The following is a 20,192-nucleotide window of genomic DNA, read 5'->3' on the forward strand; positions in this document are numbered from 1 at the left end:
GAAGTGCACTGAATAATAAAGTGTATTTCAAACCATAAAATTGTGTTTTTCTTATCAAGGATACGAACTTGTTGAACAATCCAGTATTTATTTGATACCCAGACTTTCGATTTCGTCTATTGTTAATAAAATACAGACAGTAAATCAATGATCATTCAAAGAATTATATGATTCAACTTTCTTTTCTGGTTATGGAGTTAGTTGACGTGTCTCTTTGAAGAATATGCAAACATATTTTGATAATTAAATATTTGATTTAATTGAAAAATTAAAACTGTAGTCCTGTTTCAGGACTCTTTCAGTCGGTTAGTCAAGTAGCTAATATTAGGATTAAGGTTGTTGTTCCACCTCTCTGATAACTGACTTGTAATCTAATTTTTTCGAGCATCGTCACTCGCCAATTAACATTGGATCACATGGACGCAAATTAGCAAACATTTTGATATTCTCTTGTTTCATTTTCAATAAAATTAGATTAAAAAATTGAGCACAATTTGAAACGTGTTACAGTCACGCGAAGGAAGTTAATCGAAACGAGTTAGAAACCGCTTACGCCCCACGATTGGCGAATCCCAATCCTTACGGTGGATTAGAATGTCCGATCATTCCTTGGGTGCGCTGCCCCAAGGATTCAGATGATGCAGCCACCCGTTCCCGGATCCGCCCACCGGGAGGCTACTTTGCTTCGGAAATGGTTGCCACTTTAAAGGTTCCGGTTCCACTCCGGTCTCGCTTCGCCGACTCGCCAGCATAGACGGCCCTCTGGCCGTCCGCCCGGCACTTAATGCTGCAGTGAGCAAACACCAGCTTATGCTATCGCGCATCTTCATGCTACGTTGTACGTGGGTGTGTGGCCGCCGGTCCGTGAAGGATAAATTTTACGGTACCACCCCCATCACTGACCGGCCGTGGACGCCCTCGGCGCAACATAAAGGCAACATGCAAGCATACACCGCATTGCTACTGCTCCAGCATATCCGCTGGCTGGCTGGCTGGAAAGCGAAAGCATGTTATCGATGAATTCCGTCGTCGTCCCACCGGAAACTCCCCTGTCCGTGTGTCGGTGGCCATCCGGTGTCCTACCGGATGGCCGGGCTGGAGTCAAGGCAACATTATTCTCCAGCGCCACCGTCACGGGCTAATGGCCGCCGGCCTCGGGACCTCGATTTATGGTGGAATTTTTTAATATTTGAAAACTAAAACTATTTTCACGACCGGCTGATTCCGTAAGTGGTTCCGTCGTGCCGTGGGAAGGTGTGGGACGGTTGCTGGCTGGCTGGCCTGGGGTGATTTGTGGGGACGGTTTCGGGGCAAGCAAGAAAACAAATCCAGCAGCAAAAAGGCGCATTCCTTCGATGGCGGCGGCAGCGATGGAGTTGATAAATTGTGAGACCGCGGCCGAAGGCGGTGGCGGAGGTCCGGATTGGTCCGAATCCGTTGGGCGGAAAGGACTCCCGATCGCTCGGCCGCCGCCGACGGTGGTGGAAAAAGATGTAATGGATATTTTATTTCCCCCGATGTGTATGGGTTTGAATTTTAAACATTTTATCGGCCGGCCACCATCCATCCGGCGCGCCCGCCACGAAAAGGTGGAAAACCACCACCGGCCAAAGGAAAACCCTGGTGCTCCCGGGTGTTGTTCGAAATCGGCAAAAGGTTGAAATATTGATGGCATACTCTCGGGCGGAATACAAATTCAATCGCTCCGGACTCACGCTGGCTGCCGCGGCAAAGCGCGCGAGCAACCGAAGGAAAATCGCCCCCAACCACCCACCGAAGGGCTTGTGGTCCTGCCCATGTTGGGCACTGTAGTCGGGCACCGGCCACAAGATGTTTTATTTTCGTGTTTCGGAACAATTATTTTTATGCTGCCATTTGAAAGCTTGCCCCTTAGCCCGGGGGCCGCTTGGCGTTGGGCGCGAGATATGATTTCGGTTCCTCGAGGCCACCAAATCTTGGCTCGATAAAAAAGTGAGCTTCAACATGGTCACATCAGACCACAAAGCAAAAAAACACAAAGTGGCCGTCCCCGTTACAAACGCCGTATTTATATCGTCCTGGGCCCCAGCGGGAGCGAGCGAGAGAGCTTTATGGAGCTTTATGTAAATTGTTAACGTTTGATATTTATTTATGTTTTTCGGATGGCAAATTGGATTTGGAACTTCTAGCGGTTTGGCATTATAGTTTGGCGGACGGCCGACTGCTCCACCCCCGGACACAACAGATAACTGTTTCGATCGGCCGTTGGATCGGATTCGTTCGGTTTTTTTTTTCTTTCGCCTCCTGTTATTACCTTTCCATCCTTCGAGACCCCGAGGAAGCCGCGAAAAGGGTTGAGCGGCAGGGCAGTTGATGTTGATTTGTATTTTTTCGAGAGTCCCGAGCCGATCTGCTTACAGGCGCGCATTTTTGTGGAAATGGCAGTGCGCCGTGGCTTAATCGTTATTGGATCATAAATCTGTGTCTGGCGCCGCCGATGCCATCGATTTCTTTGCCCCGATTTTTTTCCGAGAGAGCCCATTTTCCCATCTCACCTGTGCCAGGATATAGCCAGACTCAAGGGAAAATAGCAGGTATGCAAATGGTTTTTATCATAACCATTACCCCCGGGCAGGAACCGCCGCGATGGGCAGTTTGTTGGAATTCATGGTGCCCGAGAAAATGGTGCGTGTGGCATGAAAATTGTGTGATCCGTTTCGAGTGGAACCATCATTCACCGAATTAGCACTTGAACGGGGAGGCTTTCGGCTAAGCTACCGAAAAACTAGTGGCCCTTGAGCCGGATGGAACGTCGCTGTCGTTAAAATAAATGCCAGGGCCCCTCCGATGAACCGATGGCGGACTGGGTTCCAGCGATCATAATCGCAATTTACTGTTTAAGCCCGCGGGAAGTCCGTCTAGGGTCCATCCGTTGAGTTTTATGACAAAACTCGGGTTCAGGTGACGGGTTGAATCGGTTTTAAATCGTTTGTTGATATTGCGATTGGCTAAAATCATTCAAAAGTAACAGCGGACCATAGCGGACATAAAGGTACAGTTTGAAGTGTATTTCCGTGTGTAACGGTATAATTAAGATTGCTTCGCCTGGAATGGGATCATTTTAATCGGTTCCCAACGATCAGTCCCAACTTTAGAATTGCGCCGAAACGGCTGAAGATAGCAATGTTCATAAGGATGGAGCTTTCACCTGAAGGAATAACATCGCACTTCATTTCACTTACTGTTACATAAACACCAATTCACAAGTATAGTTACTGTATCTTTTAGTATGAACTCTATGAAACGTGGCACTGAAATCAATACACACAATATTTGAGTACCTACAGCCAATAATGGACCAACATGAATGGAGAAGACGTACCAATGAATGGATAAAATGTAGCAATATTTTAAAACTTATTTAAAGAATTAAAATAACACTTGGAATTATCACGCTTTCCGTGGACAGTCTTTGGGTTTGTAGCTTACAAGATAGTGGAAAGGATTACGGAACATAAACCGATTAGCAAAATTTAGAAACAGCAGAGACGGGGGCTGTCGAAAATGAGCTTCAAAAGATTGGAAAACAATGACATTTTACTTAAATATGTCTTAAAAGTTTTGGAAAGCTTCATTAAAAATATTATATTCCTAACAGTTAAGAGCTTCTTTTTATATGGCAATAAATAACAATAATCATCAGTGGGTGAGTGAGCGCGTTATTTTAGCTGCAAAAAGCAACGAAGGAAAAGTTTGTCAATGTCAGCATTTTAGATGGAAAACCTGTAGAACGCATGACTTAAATCGATATTGTCGTAAACCAGGATGAAGTAGTAAGTTATCTAACATAATTTTTTAATTCACTTGATATGCTAGAACTGCCTACACATATTTGGAATTTGTAGGTTGGAATTAGGAGTATTATTTTGGGAAATATCAATGCACCGAAACTTTGCAATGGAACTCGGCGTAGGATTGCTTCTCGCACGGTCAACTGCATGTGGCATGTAGGACAACTGCCAGATTTGTTTGTATGTGAACTTAAAACTTGTTAGAAAAACTAAAACATTGTAAACCTAGCAGCATAAATTTCATAAATGCCATTTAACGCGTATGAATTTCACAAAAACATTTATGTTCAATGGAACCGATCGAAAATACCAAATGAATAATAGTGAATCGCCAAATGCCAATTGCCAAACACCAAATGAATTGAATAGAAAATTAGAGTTGAAGGCTGTTTCTAGGACCCTAAACAAACCAAAATTGAAGCAATCTTACAATTCCAGAAGCGAAGCACTGCTCGCTCCTGATACAGTTTGTTCTTTCTATATTTTTAACTGCAAACTAATTTCTCAACTCAGAATTACAGTTCAGCCGGCGTATCGGAAAAAAACAGAACCCGTCATTCTGGGGCTCGCGACTATTTTATCAGAAACGGGCTCGAACCGAAAAATTGCGCCACTCTAAACCGGCGCCAGATTTAGTATTCCAAAAAATTACGCTAATAGTATATCATAAGTTTTGGGAAACCAATCACGCGATGGGCCATTCCGGCCACGCTGCCGTTCATCATACCGGCGACGGGGAGGAACGATTTATTTCAAAGTGTGTTATCCGATTTTGCCCATTGACAGCTTCACATATTTTTCTTCTTTTATTGTCTTCACGGCCACGGTGTATGCGCTCCGCACCGCATTTAATTATGTTGAAAGGTATGCTCAGGGCACAGCCGGGCGTCGAAGCGGACCGCCCACGCCGTACGTGGCATATGGTACGCTTTTTGATTTCTCAATTCCCGCTCAACGACCAATAAATCTTGCCCCTCGTCCGTCCGGATGGTGAACGGCGCACGGGCAAATCATAAATAATTTGATCGGCATTTGGCGTTTGCGGAGATGATTGCACGCCGCCGGACGGCTTGACAACTCTAAGCTAGCCCTAGGCCGGGGACCATATGGGTCTGACAGCTTCATCCATCTGCCAGAAAGCCCGAGAGCCGGTGGGGCTCGTCAAAGTATGATTTGTTCCGAGGGCCCTTCACAGTGCCCGCTTTCTCTCGCTCGTAAGGGTGTCACTTTCCAAAACAAAGCATAAAATTGATGACGATTTTCGGGTGGCATTTGTTGCCGTTCGAAGAGCCTTTTCATTTTTGCGGTTGGCTCACGTGAGGAAGCGAAAAGTAACAATCATTTTACGGGACGGGTGTTCATTTTTTCACCCGTGGAAGCCCTACCAAGAAGGGCTTCAATAGGCTGTGGAAATAGATAAAGTGTCCGCCATCGCCACGAGGACGTCGGCCGTTGCGGTTATCGGGATGATTGGGAAACTGGAGAAATGGGTAAAAGAAATGGAACGAATCAACTGGCAGAGAGAGAGAGAGAAAGGGAGCGGTCTGGATGGGGCAAACAGCAACAAACTGGAAACAATTCTTCGGGACGTCCGGAAGCAGTGGTCTTCTCTAATCCGTCAAATAAAAAGTAGGCCAACAATGCTCCACGCCGAGTGGCACAAGCAAACACTTGACGGTTGTGCCATTGCTCGACCGTGGCCAAGGGCTCAGATTGAATGTTGGGGCCACTCCGGATATTCCGAATCCGCACGGATAAGACAATATTTGTGAAGAGCCACGGAGAGAGCGCGTTTTAAGGATTGCGTCCACGCGCAGAAGTCGCCGTGGCACTTTCGGAACCGGAACGGAGACCGACCACAAGAAAACATCATCCTGCTCATCCCGGCCTGCGTCAAAACGGGCCGTGGTTGTCAATCGCCGTCAACGACGTGGGTGACTGATCGACACCTTCCGAGGGACGAGCGATGACGTGTCCCAAAACCGGGAAGAGGAGGTCCGCGAAAGAATAATATTTTCGCGTAGCAAATCGAAATCGCTCGAGCGGGCCATCGGCCAGAGCAGAAGGAATTATTCCGCGCACCGTACGCCTTTTTGCATATTGGCTTCGGGTGGACGTGTGGCGCATTCGAATGATGGCGGTCGTTTCACGGCAATCGGGTGCTGCTCCCTCGTGCGGTCGTGATGCGGTCACATCACCGCAGCAACGACGACCATGTGACGAAGGCGCCGATTTTGTTGGCATTCTTCGAAACGAGACGTGTTTCGCGTGTGTCGTATTCTGTATTATACTGTTTCGGATGAATCCGTTTCCTCTTTTTCACTAGAATATTTTATTTATTCTATTCCCTTCTCATTCAATTCAATGGTAATATTAATTCTCTTACATTCGTATTGTTTTTATTATTCATTGTTAGAAATCGAGTTTTTTTTGGGTCTAGCACAAAAATATAAACTTTTATTTCTTTTATTTATTCAATTTGTATTTTCTTATTTGCTCTTTTGCATTCTAGATTTCTATTTTTATTTTTATTTTAGATTCAAAATGATTCTAGTCTAGTTTGTTAAAAAATGAAACACATATAAAGGAAGCGTTTCTAAACAGTTAAATATGAAAGGAATAGGACTAAACGTAAAACTAACAACAAACAAAACTTATAAGTGAGTTATCATCATACAAAATTTATACAATAAATACATAAATCAACTAATGAAGATGAATTAATTGAAAGATAGTTATACAGAGCTGAATGAGTCTTATAAATAATTTAACGTAGTAAGCAAAATAATTCAATCATAGCCTAGCCATAAAACCACCATAAAAAGGGTTGGTCAACAAACGTGAATGAATCTTCACTTCAGAAGCGCCTGATTTGCCTGAAAGGGCTTAAGGTTAACATTGAACATCGTTTCACTGGAGGATGTACTTCAAGTTTATCGCTTGCCATATTCCTTGATGCTTGCCGAAGCCATCGATGGCAGTAGTGAATAAATATGCTGTTTTATTCCTTCAGAGTTGAATGATTTCATTGCAACTCTAACGGTAAATTTAGTTTGATACCATATTCCCTGCAACCGTACGTGATCTTTCACGGGGCATAAACGGACTCAGCCCGGTCTTTTAATACTGACTGACGTTGCGCATCCAGTGACCTGAACTGATCCGTGATCCTAACGGCATGAGTCATAAAAGCAGAGACAGCGGAACTCACCGGCGTCGATTGCATCGACATCGGCAAAGTGCATCATCACACCTTCCGAGAATGGGCCAATCATCGGTGTCACGGTCATCACGGTCGGTGTATGATGCTCCCCAATAAAATAAATCTGTCAGAAATCGTCACCAATCATCGGGACTCGAGCAGCGCACACGTTCCGAAGATTCCCCCGGAAATGGCCCAGGAAGATGTCTTCGAGCGTGTAACGCTTTCTCATACTTTCCGGCCAACCGGCACGCGCCTTGTCGTGAACTCGAGACTCGAGCCAATTCAGCCCAACGATAAGAAGCGGCGGCCACGCCACTTTGGCCACCAGAGCTAATCCGTCCCGACATCCAGGACTCGACCCGTGGTATATCGCTCGAACCGTGTGCAGCTTAATGCCATTAGTATGTGTGCCACTCGTCGTCGTCGGTCGTTCTCCGTTCCTCCCCGAAAAGGGCATATCGAAGCCCCCGCTCGGAGGTTGCTAAGCTGTGGTTGAAGATAATGCAATAACCGGCCCGAACGGACGGATGGAATATTCCTCCGGAGCGTTCCTTTATTTCCGACGGCCCGTCAGATTATGAACCTCGATTTGTCACCAGCCCCGCAGCGACGTGATCCCCGGCGACCGATGAGGAGGCGTAATTTGGCCTCCGGTCGGCTCTCGAGTGTGCGAAAAGAAGTGAACATCGAAGGCTCAACGACAGCCGGGAACCGTGCAACAATCGCGCCCCATACGAAAAAGTGTACGTGAGGCCGCGGCCCTTTAAGGACACAAAAAGGACTCGCCGTTTCTTGGCTGCGGTCCGCGTGACTTCCTGGCTCCGAGGTACGGAGCGGTCTGAGAATATGCGTGAAAGTAACCCAAAAAACACAAGCAAGCAACGCAAAAATGACGCAAGAACCACCGAGCGTATGAAAGACAAATTGAACTACGATACGCAAGACGGCGCCCAAGGTCCTCTACACGGGCATGTGTATGTGCCGGCCTTAGGCAGCGCCTCGAGATGATTATCGTCGGAACAAAGGCCATCGTGTCGTGGCATAACAAGCCGTTGACGACCGCATCATGCTGCCGCCCAGGACCACTTCCGTTCCGGGACCTTCCTGATGCCGGGGGCTGTGGCGGCATGGCGATAACGATGATGGACGCCTGGCCACCCAGCTGCTCGCTAAGATAATGTCAATAAAGCTCCTGGATTGGTTCTGATTATGGCAACCAAATTGCCACCGAGGGGTTTATTAATTTATCCCTCGGCTGCTTAATATGCGATGAGCGGGCCTCGGCTGCCGCCTGCCACACGGTCTATCGGCTTCACCGGTGGATTCGAGTAGTCGCCCCGTCGATTCTTGGAGTGCGAGGTTCGGAATTTATTTATTTGTGCTTTTGCACCACTTCGGGTTAAGTTTTGATCAGATTACACCCCATCTTCCGTGGGGTGCGGACCGGAATAGAGCGATCGGTCTTACGCCTTACGGTTGCTTATGCTACAGCGCGAAAACATCGCCCGGTAGCGGCGGGATCAAAAGTAACCCCATTAAGGAGGGGGCCAGGGCGACTAGTTGGGATGATGTCGTCGAGCGAGAAACCGTAGCAACGACATTGGCCGTCCGGTACCGCAGTAATTTACTCACTATCCCCACACACTATGCGGAGAACATAAAATTTAATCCTTTAAAATTACACCCAAGAAAACGCGGATCCCGGAACGCGCGCGCGCGCCCCGGAAGGATTAGGGGAGCACAAATTAAATAGCAGCTGCGCATTATGTGGCTCCATGTGCGGGCTAACGAGCGTGAAACGGCTGAAACCGAGTGAAGTGAGTGAACAAAGAAGCAGAAAAAACACCCCAACCTGGGGACTCCATTTTCTTCGCATCCTTGTTTGCATCACAGTCTTGGCATGGGGAAATGGGCAAAAAAGAAAGGATACGGGAGTGCTTTTCGGCACAGAAGCTGCCGTTAGTCAGTTTATATGTGACATAATCTGCAGTTATTAATGAGACGACTATATAGGGCGAAGCGCACAAGCGACTAGACTTCGCCAACCTTCTCGGGCGACTCTGGCCAAAGGGCCCGGCCTTCCGCTCACGTGTGACTCCCCATATTTGCGGGGGGCTGGTTAATTAATGAGCATATAATTCTACCGAATCGGTTGGCCCGACCCGCGCCGGGGGTTGTAGATATTCATAGAAATTCGCTTCAATTAGCGAAGTTAGTCGCTAGTTTCGGCGGGAAGCATCCACCCAGGAGCAGCCCAGGGCAACCAGGGTGATGCTGAAACATTATTGGCTTAGGCACCCAGCCCAGCCCCGCCAGAGGCCCACGGAATAATCTTCGCGCAAAGCCATCGCTTGAGCTTAATTATTGTGACCCCCTGTCTGTTACGGGGCCAGGCTGTTCTTACTTCAACACACTCTCGGCGATCGCGAGCGGGGCTAGGCGAGTAGATTTATCGTACAGCCGGCTCCGGCTCGTGCAAGCGATAATTTTAGTCTTTATGTTTGAACTCCATTTTCATTTTTTCGATGCGTTCGAAAAAGAAATAAAAACTTCCCGTAAAGCAGGTCGATTGCAGGAAGCCCTACACTACGTGGGTCGATAAGTGGCGAACCTTCTTGGACTAAATTGTGCTTAGCTTGTCCAAAGGCTTTTCAGTTCAACATTTTTCTAAAGACGTTCGCAGGGGCATTTGAAACACGGTGCAATTCAGCATCCCAGTCTTCGATTATTGCTGCTTGGACAAAAAAATATGGAAAATAATAAACATACCCGGTTTTCGACCCTCATCGAAAAAAAACGGTTCACGAAATATGAGAAAATCACATTGAAAGTAATTATTATTCATAAATTATGATTAAAAAAAGCAACAAAAACATTGTGCTTCAGGTCGCAATGTAGATATGAACGACTTTGGCCTTTTGCTCTTGCTACCAACTTGACAGACCATACCATACCCTAAAATTTTATTGAAAAGGTCGCAAGACTGGCTTGTTGTTTTTGTAAAGTAAAATTTGGCAAAAATGTTGTCAATGCCTACGTCAATGCAGAATGTTTGCGAGACAAAACTACATTGGACAAAGAAACAGTAATTTCTGACAAATTTAGTAAATTTTAAAAATTGTGAAGCAAAGTAGGCAAATTAAGAATAATATATTTTTTAGTTCAGATTAAATGAACGAACTAAGAGGTATAGGTAAAAACTTGGATAAAACAAAGGAATAAATATAAAGCTGGATAAAAAGAGCTTACAAAAAAGATAAAGAGAACAGAGCCCAAAGTGAGTGTAACACACAAAAGAACAAAAATAAAGCAAAAGTAAATAAAAATCGCACATCAGTAAGAGAGGCAATAGATAGCGTTCTTGTGTGACAATAATAGAATTGCGTGAACATAGAGGACAATTGACTAGAGTAGACATATTCAGTTCAGTCGTAGGACGCCTTCTAAAAATATAAAAATATCCAAATTTTTCAAACATTTTATACACTTTCATTTTTCATAGAAAACCTTTCAAAACCGATTCAGAACAAAAAGATTTCGGCAAAAAGAAAAACGGTGCGCTTTGAATAACGTAACCAAATTTTAGCGTACGAAATGCTCGGTTTGTTTAGTGACGGCCACAACGAATCGATAATCGATCGACGTAAAATGTTGGACATGGATAGCCTGCACACGGTTCCTGACTATTGCACAATCTCACACTGAATGCAAACCCACTTTTAACGCCTTCAACGCTCGTTGAAGAGCATCGTTGCCGTCGATTCGGTTCAACGTATTATGGACTTTAAATAACTGATTTTATTAAAACGAGTTCGCAGCTATTAGCCCCACTCACAGCCAAACCATGCAGTGAAGCATCCTGACGCCCAGTGGCGATTAATCAGCCAATGCGTCAAGGCGCAGCATCTTACGCGGCGCCGGTAAGTTTCCGGTCTCCGCACCTCGGGAAAACTCCAAAGAAGCGTGAAGTAATCATAAAAGTGGCGCAACTTTTGCCATGGAATAGCTTTGAAACGAAAAAGGAACATTAAACCAAATTCGAATTATCCGGTGCAGTTGCGCCCCGGCGGAAATCCCCGAAACCCGGCGTGAAAATCACAACCTGAGAAAACTTCCTGGCCCCCCAAAAACCACTTCCAAGGTTTTAGAAGTTCGGCTCGTGTTTTTTTGGGGGCACTGCCGTTTTTAAAGAGAAAATGGGAAAAACCAGCGACTGCCGGTGGCATGACGAGGCAAACAGAGCATTAAGGTTCACTCCATTGCCACGGACCGCAGTCGGAGTGCAGAGAGTGTGTCACCCTGTTCTCTGGTTCTCCAGAGGTTCAGGTTCCGAAAACCCCCGAAAGAAGTTTGGGCCGATTCTTGGGCCACACACACGGTTAAGAAGGTAGACCAAAACTCCACCAGAAATTGGATTGGACTTCTACCCCTTACAGTTGAAAAGAATATTCCCGCGCGAGGTTAAAATTTGAAACCAGCGCCAGGTGAACCCGGCTCTGGCCGGAAAAATTGGACGGAAAATCACTAAAAGAAAAAGTTGTTTGATCCCACGAACGCCGCGAGCCCCAGGTGCGTGACACCTTTTTTGATTGCGCGAGTCGAGAATGATGCTGCACCTTGCCTATGCGAACGTTTCCATCAGCCCCGGACTGGTGGAGACCGGAGTCGGAGCCGGGGCTCCAGAATATTGAATTTATTAAATTAACGCGAAAACGAACGTTGGCCTTACGCAACTTGTACGCGGTACTTCTTCACTTTTGAACTTCAGCACCCCGAGCTCCAAGAGAGCCGGGACGGCAGGTACCACCAGGATGTTGCTGCAGATTCTTTTGTTTTAATGCACCGCTTGCCACACCCGGCATTCGCATTCGGCTCACGTCGTCGTCGCCCTCGGTCGTCGGTGGCCACTTTCCGGTCGGTTACGGGTGATTGTGTTCGTTTTTAAGCGATTGAAAATTTTGGAAAACTTTACACCCTGTAGGCCCGAAGGACCCTCTGAGGGAGAGCGGGGAAGAAACATTAACCACCTTCGCACCGGAAGCACGTAACTTTGGCACGATCACCGGCCGGTTACTTCACCGAAGGCGAAGGCTCACAGCAGCTTTGCCAGGGCCGGGATCCAGGAGTTTTCCAGGTGTTCTACTGCCCCGGGCAGGGGGCAGCGAGGGGTGGCTCTGGTTTGTGGGTTTCGTACACCGATTTGATGCTGAAGTTGGCCCGAATGCTGAATTGCATGTAGGGCTTTCGTTCTTTTTTTGTAGGGTTTTTTTTCTTCTAGGGGCGTACCGAGATCTCACCGAACGGAATGCAAATCAATGTAACGTGCGGTTGGTTTTTTGGTGGCTTAGAGTGGGCCGACGACCACCGCCTGGCAACGGCCTGGCGTGGTGGTACCACCAGAAGGTACCGGTGTGACTAAATTAAATTTTCAGTTCACCTCCCGAAGTGGTAATATTTTACCACTTTACCGATGCGCTCCACGTTTAAGTATTCCACGTCGCCGCGTCGGCGGGGAGTGCTCGTTTCCTTTTGTGGCCATTTTGTAGCAACCGTTTCTTCTCCACGGGATGTGCAAATGATTTTTTTTCTTCATGCGGTGGGTTTTGGTATGCGAAACATTTTCGAGTCAAACTTTTCGAGCTTCATTTGAGAGGAGTACCGGAAATGTACCGATGGGGCCAACATTGTGTGGCATTTTCGGTCTTGGTGATCTTTATGCGAGACCAAGCCATTTTTATTGTTCGAGTTTCGCGACTGGAACGTGTACGCGATGATAGGCTAATTGGTGGCCGATGGTTGTTGTGGCAGCCACACATGACAGGACGCATTCGCCTTTATCATAATCACCCGAATAGATCCACTGAGCCTCGTGGCACAATTTTCCTTTTTTGCTTCAGTTCGAGACGACCTGAGGTATCAAGCCTGTTTGATGTTAATAAAATAAATAAATAAAAAAAAAGAAATAAATAAATAAATAATTTTGAAAAAAACATGAATAAATGAATAAGCTTTATAAATATAAATGAAGAATGTTAATCTAAAATGTGCCAATATGTGTGTGACTTGCTGATAAGCAAAAATGAGCTAAACAAAGCGCAATAATCTTTCGCCTTCGCTGTCAACATTATGGATGGTTTCTACGCATCTCTGGATTACATGGCAATTCATTTGACCTAACATGAACACAACTAAACAACCAAACGCGTAAAACTCATACTAAATTACGTTTTAAAGCGTCCATCATTTACCTAACAATAACAAACGAATCATCAAATAATGCTCGATCTTGCACTTGCTCAAGGATTGTTTTATTTGGTACTGATCAGTAACTCTTTGTGATATTACGCTTATCGTGGCAAAAAGGTGTAGATCCTAATATTTCTGTAGGAGGTCTAAAGGCCTTGAGAGATGTCAGTAGCTGCATTTTCTTTAGTTTTCGGACGCAAATGCGCATTATTTCGTTACTCAAGAGATGGCTCGCGATCAACGAATCAAAAGGCAATATTATTTATTACCTTGAGTTAAGGATCCTGAGGTGATTGGCGTGAAACTTAGCTATTAAGGTGTCGTCGATTCATGTGGATGACTTTTTCCTATTGTACACGTTTGAGCCAACATAAAGACAGACATACAGAAAACACAAAATTATGTTGAATATAAGATCCCTGGATTACTAAGACGCAAAACCCCGACATTCCACCAATATGTGTCTGGCTGAATCACTGACACTAAACTTGATCCTTAAGGCGGAGTGACTCAGAAGACCCTAATTTTGTGTTCAAGTTCCATAATTTCATCCCATTTCTCGACTGCCCAACTTCTCCATTGAGCGAAAGCTCCGTTTGTCGCCAAAAAACATTCCATCTTTGTTAGCCCCAAGTACAATTAAGATTCGTCCGCGGGGCGCTGCTGACGATGCTGCCGATGAAATGGTAATAACAACCTGCCAAATAAATCTCACTCTCTCTCTTTCTCTCTCTCTGTCTCTCACTCAGTCTGCAACCGAACGCTGCACGGCGAAGCTGGCCGGACGTACGAGCTCCAGATAGCCAACTCCCGCGACGCGTATCCATTCACGTGTCACCTCAACTTCAGCGCCTCCGGAGGACAGTACGGGGACATCGTGCAGGTGAGTGTGTCGATATCGTGCCGCGAGCCCGGCGCTTTCGATCGCTGGTGCCACAACCATTAGGCCGTGGCCGTGTGGCACCTTGTGGCATCGTCTTCATAAATTTAATTTCCAGCAAAACACCCCTAATGGTGATCAAAATGGCAGTGCGCCCCCATTTTTTCCCGCTCTCTCTCTCTCTGTCTCTCTCTTTCACTCTGTTGCTTACAACTCGCTAATGGATGGTCATAAATTTGATTCATTTTTCTTCGTCCTCCGAGTCGTTTTTGATGCCCGCCCGCGACCGGAGCAGGAATCATCACCCCGGCGATATCTTATCGCCGCCGGTCGCTCCGGCACCGTGTCGTCCTGTGTCGGGCCCGAAAATGTGTGACGCCTGGTGGTGGTTTGTCCTGCCGAAAGTGGAGCGATGGTACCCGGAACGGGAAGAGGGTCGTGGGAAAATAGCAGACCCCCCGGTTTGCTTCCGGCGTTTCCGGCGAGCGATGGCGTAAAATCAATAACCAAACGTGAAAGTGAAAAATGTGGTCCTACGCCGGTTTGAGGGACCGGCCGGTCGGTCGGTTGGCCGACGCAACAGAGAGAGAGAGAGAGAGAGAGAGAGAGAGTGAGTGAATTTTCATGTTCATCTCTAATTGATAAATAGGGAAACGACGCATCGCCCGCAGCGGAACGGACTGGCCATGTCACTTTTGTCCCGGACCGCGCGAAACCCGCACAGATCATGAAGATGTACGAGATGCCGGTCAATCAATATTAACGATGCATAGGGCAGCAGCAGCAAAAAAAAAGAGAACGAAGAAAGGACGAAAGCACACGGGGCTCGACAGGCAGAAAAAGCGGGAAAATAATAAAGAAATGAGACGTTGACCGAAAAGTACAGCTCGATTGATCATTTTCAGTGCCCGCAGAGTGGCCGCAGGCCCACTTCTTGGCACCGGACTTGGGTTGCGAACCTTGGAAAACACCGAAGGTCCATTTCATTATGCTACACCTACGCGCACACACGCAAACGAATTAGTGTGTCAAGAAAGCTATTTTACGTGTAGCGTGTCAGTCATGGTTAGCCTTTGAAGGTTGGAGTCGCCAGCAGAGGTCAGAGCCTTCGTTGAATGTGGTGCCGAAATTAGTGTCCAGGTTACAGGTCCAGGTACGTTCGAAGCACCACGGAAGGACACGGAAGGCCCACGCCTTCACTCGTTGGCCACGGAACAACCGCAGGAAAGTGGGCATTGATTTGGGGCTATAGCTCTAAATTAGATAAACAAAAGCTAGCGCTTTTCGCACGGCCCCTCGGTTTATTTACATTTAATTCAATTTACTCGCCATTCTGTTGACTCGCGCTTTTTGACGCTTTCCCAGGAGACTTTCCGAGCGAGCGAGCGTGCTAATGGACCACGAGCCGGGCCGGGGCCCTCGGAAGGCTTCGATTCTCGCCAGCCAATGGAAAGGCCATCGGAAACACATTTGCACCACCACTCGGAGTTTGTGGGCCAGCGTTCTTAAGCGTTTTCCGATGACGAAGGGCGCGATTGTTTATGCTGGCGAGCATCGCCAGCAACACGAAACTTTTGTCCGCCCGGTGATGGGTCGTTGATGTGGAAATTGCGAAGGCTCACGGCTAAATGCCACCGCGCGCAGGGTCCCGATTGCTACATGGCTGATTGCGGTTGAGCTTTTCACTAAGTTTTGGGTTAAGTCCGCAGTTTTCTGTGTCGTATGGAAATGTGAGGCACACCCGTTTTTAAATCATGTAGCAGCGACCAGCTAGTTGAGCCCTGGGACCCGGGAAAATGTGGAACCCCAGAGCCAGCCATAACGCTAATATCTTGTCGTCCTTGCTGTGTGTGTCCCGGCGGGGTAACATTTAACGTTCTGCGCAAACTGCCGACGGACACGATCGAGACGGTGGAGGTTGTTGTTGACGATGATGTTCGATAAAAACGCCACGCCGCTTTGGCCATGTTCGAGTGTTGTTTGGATTTGCTTCGCGTTCTACGGTCGCCCCCCACGAAAAGAGGTGTGCTTTTGGTTTACATTAAGATTAATAATAAAGCTGAAAGCTGGCCACCAAAACGGCGACGACGGGCATGGAGCATGGATGGTGATGGAGTATTATTTGAAATAATTAATGCCCCGCTGCTGGCCAGCGCAAGCAAAGAGGTTTACTGTTTTTGATTTTACTTCCCGTCCGTCGTTGTTGTGCTAATGGATTTTTTCCGATTACTTTCCGAAGTCGTTGGAAATACTCTCTCGACGGGGCTTCAAGCAAAATTGTGGTCGTTGTTATGCCAAAGCTTAAAAGTACCACCTCCTGGCGAGCTGGGCGAATTTAACAACACACTGTTTCGAATTACTCATTGTTTTACAACTTAAAATCGATGGTCCCGGCAGAAGCTTATTATGTAACATGTGTTATGTTAATGTTTTACCTTTTCCAAATAAAAATTAGTGACATTAAAGTAAAAGAATAAAAAGTTTAAAAATAAAGTTTTCATAGATCATCATGGATATATTTTATAGTTTTGTTTTCTGTTGATAAATGTTAAGGCATTAATTTTGTTTTATTTTACTTAAAGATTGCGTTCCGTCAGTTTACGAGGCCGACATTAAGGTTGTTTCGTTTTTCTTATCTTTCGGTTAACTCTTAGACATTCACGGGTTTGGTGGTACAAGTTACCAACATTCGTTCCATTTGATGCACCAGTAACAGGATTATCGTATTTGAAGCGTTTGCTTCCGCAAGCCGCAAGAGAAAGCGAGCTGTTTTCCGAATCGTATTCCTGGCGCATTAGCCACGGCAGAGAGCCGGCTGACCCGGTTCGCGCACCAAGTAGTTCCCACTTTGCCACAGCCCCAAGAAGCCGAGTGGAGTGGAGCGATGGAAAAACCGAAACACCGAACAACGCGGGCGAGTAACGCAACAGCGCACAAGATCCGGTTAAGAATGTGTGGCGCCAAGATTTGTGAGATGATTTGTATCCTGGCGGATCCCGGCTTTCAAACCGGTTCCCATTCCCGGGCGGCGAGGAGCGCAACAGTCGTTCGGGAAACCGACGCAGGAAGAACGGAACCGAACCAAACAAAAAAAAAAAGAAAAATCAACGGAAACGAAACGAAAGAATGAGCATTACATGTTGATAGCCTTATTCCCGTGCCCCCCGCCCGGGAGGGGCCAAGGTCCGGGCCCGACCACGAGCCGCACCCGTGAAACGCTTCTAAGCTTAACGAACGCGCGCGGGCGAAAAGCTTAAGTGCTGTAATGTGAAAGTTTTTTAATCACGGCTACCACGGCACCGGCTTCGGTTCGCCGGCGGTGCCGCTGAATGTCCCATTGACAGGATTAGTCGCGGAAGCATTAAGGACTCGCTCTCTCGCGGCCGGGCCCGGGCGTACGGCGATTGAGTGAACAGATTGCCGGAAATGAAAATGGGCAAAAACGGTGCTCGCGCGCCAAAGTAGCCGCAACGCTACGACGGCGTAGAAAATACGAAGCAAAAAAACAACGATGTGGACGATTTGTTTGATGCCTGAAATACGTTTTCCTTTCTTCTAATGGAGCGTTCTGCAGCTTTTTTTTGCCACCCGGCCCGGTCCGGCTTCTGTTTGCTTTGGTCTTCGGAAAATGAGTACATTCCAGTGGAAGGGAAAGCAAAGCAACTAAAAAAAAAGATGAGTGAGCATGCGGAAAATTAGTAAGTGATGTAAAATTTAAAGCAAATAAGAAACTACGAGCGCCACCAGGTGGCCCCGGGGCCAGACCGACAGGCGGGCGAAACTTTCTCATTTGAAAGCCCACCTCCCGAACGGAAGCGGGCAAGTCCCTAATCTTATTGATACAGATTTATTACCCTTCGGCGTGGGAGACCAAGAATCTGCTAAAAGCCTGGCGCGCCTGGCCATACAAGCGACGAAGGGCTATCTTCTTACGGCTCTAAGATCGCACCAGTTTTTTCTCCCCTGCTTGTTGCGGGTTGAGTGCACACTTGCGTTATCCGTTTGTCGTTATTTAGTCCTTTCCACTTTCGAGAGGGCCCAACTTTTCGGCCCGGCCCGAAGAAACTTAATCACTGTTGGGAAGTTTTAAATAAAGTCTTCTTTCTTTGCTGGACCTTGCGTGTCCTGTTTGATGAATGGTTGCGAGAAAGAGAGAGACAGAGAGAGGCAGAGATGTTTAAAAGTGTTTCGGTTAGCTCGACTAGTGTTCCAGGCGGCGTCCGACATTCTTGTTATCCTACTGCCACGTGGGTCAATAAATCAACTTGATTTCTACTTATTACTCACGATTTACTACTTACATTCACTATTTTACTATTTTGAACGGAGATTTGTCCATGGGTGGGCTGTCTTGCTCAAGAGAGCCGCGTTTGCGGTCGATAAAAATCAGCAGCTTGTTAATTACTCTGTTAATTACAGCTTAACAAAAGAAAGAAAACGTTAATGAACGCGTTAAAGATTTTTCTAAACGAGCCAGTGGAGTTCTTGGCCAATATAGTAATCACTTAATGCAACTCAATAACCAGCAACATCGCCGACAATTCGTGATGCAAAATAGTTGTTGAACGTAACCGAAAGTACCGCATGCCGAAGCAAAGCAGATCGGACTCGCGGCGTCAAGATTAGAACAGACCACTTCACATAATAAAATGCTTTGCAAATTACCAGCTTCGGTGATTAATTGAAAGCAATGTGCTGACAGCTCCGTACTGATTTTCCCCATCGCTCTCCCAATTCGTTTCAGCTTAACCTGGCCAAGTTTAGCGTCGGCAAGTTTGTGGAAAATCTGCACGACCTGAAGCAGCACGGCGAGTGCGTGGAAGGCTTCATGACGATCAGTGAGCAAGGGCTACCGAATCTGGACGGCCGGTGGTGTGGAACCGCATCCGGCTACACCATCTACTACAGCGAGACGAAGTCGGTCAACGTGACACTGCGGCTGGACCAGCCACCCCAGACGAGCAGCGCCGCGAACGGGTTCGAGTTCCGGTTGATCTACAAATTTCTACGTCACAGCGATGCGAAGCTAAGGTACGAAGCAATTCCGCTTTTACTAATTTTTCTTCACAGTAGTAAGATCACACTGCAAAATATTTACGATACAGTGGTCTGGGATCCTAGGATTAAAGGTTCGAGTTTTAAATAAGCAAAAAAAGTAAAACCCCTAGGCCAACGATTTTTTTTTGGTTCGGAACATTCTGTGTAGTTCGGATCTTTCACTACCCGTGCTAAATTGGCATCGAAGCCTACACCAACCTTTTACTTCCAAAAACCATATAATGTTACTAAATTGTCCGTAAAAACAGAAATGTTATAGTAAATAATGGTCTTATGTCATTGATAGATTTTATTCTATTGTTTTATTGAATTAAATTGTTTTACCAATCGGTCTTTACAATATGCTTCGATTCAGGAGGCTCCTTATAGTTTTTGTTGAAGCAAAAGATTTTTTCATTCATTTGGAGTCACGCCAATCGTTTCGTCTGAATACTCCCAGTAGTGGCCGATGGGCCAGCGGACTGTTTGGGTCATTTGGGTCCACATTAAAATGACAAATTACGTTTCCGTATTCCACGTTCCGCAGTCCGTAAGCTCAGCATTACCGTGAAAATTACTTGGACCTCCCGCCAGCAGTGTTGGCGTGTCCCGCTGGCGGCTCAATGCCACCAGCTGCCATGCATCTACCGAAACATTGCGAACGAACATGCCCATATATTGTTCCAGCTCCGTTCGTTGCTCCGTATTTTCCATTCTTTTGCTGTGTTTTGTCATTTTAATGTCGATTCAAACTTTCACCCATCGCGAAGGCACCGGGTTCCGATTCCGGACGGACAAAAACAAATATCGAACGCGCCAACACCAGCGCTCCGGGTGCGTAGATGTGTGCTGGATGTGAAAATTGAAAATTCCATTAAGTAATAAACTATAAAAGCTGCTTTTTACGATGCTTCCATCGCGTGTGAACGCGTGGCAACCCAACCCAACCCAACAACAGGATGGCATGCAACAAACAATATTAAGAAGCAAATGG

At 46.6% G+C, this 20,192-nt stretch overlaps 1 protein-coding gene across 1 annotated transcript in view; it reads left to right on the forward strand.

Moving 5' to 3' along the window:
- The window catches only part of LOC131205280 (uncharacterized), a 47,323-nt gene that overhangs the window by 14,054 nt on the left and 13,077 nt on the right, over positions 1-20,192 (forward strand). The window contains exons 2-3 of the mRNA XM_058197313.1: positions 14,031-14,164; positions 18,906-19,192. Coding sequence (XP_058053296.1) covers positions 14,031-14,164; positions 18,906-19,192 — 421 coding nt within the window. The remainder of the gene's footprint in view (positions 1-14,030; positions 14,165-18,905; positions 19,193-20,192) is intronic.

The sequence above is a fragment of the Anopheles bellator genome, chromosome 1, assembly GCF_943735745.2.
Source record: "Anopheles bellator chromosome 1, idAnoBellAS_SP24_06.2, whole genome shotgun sequence".
Classification (NCBI taxonomy): Eukaryota; Metazoa; Arthropoda; class Insecta; order Diptera; family Culicidae; genus Anopheles; species Anopheles bellator.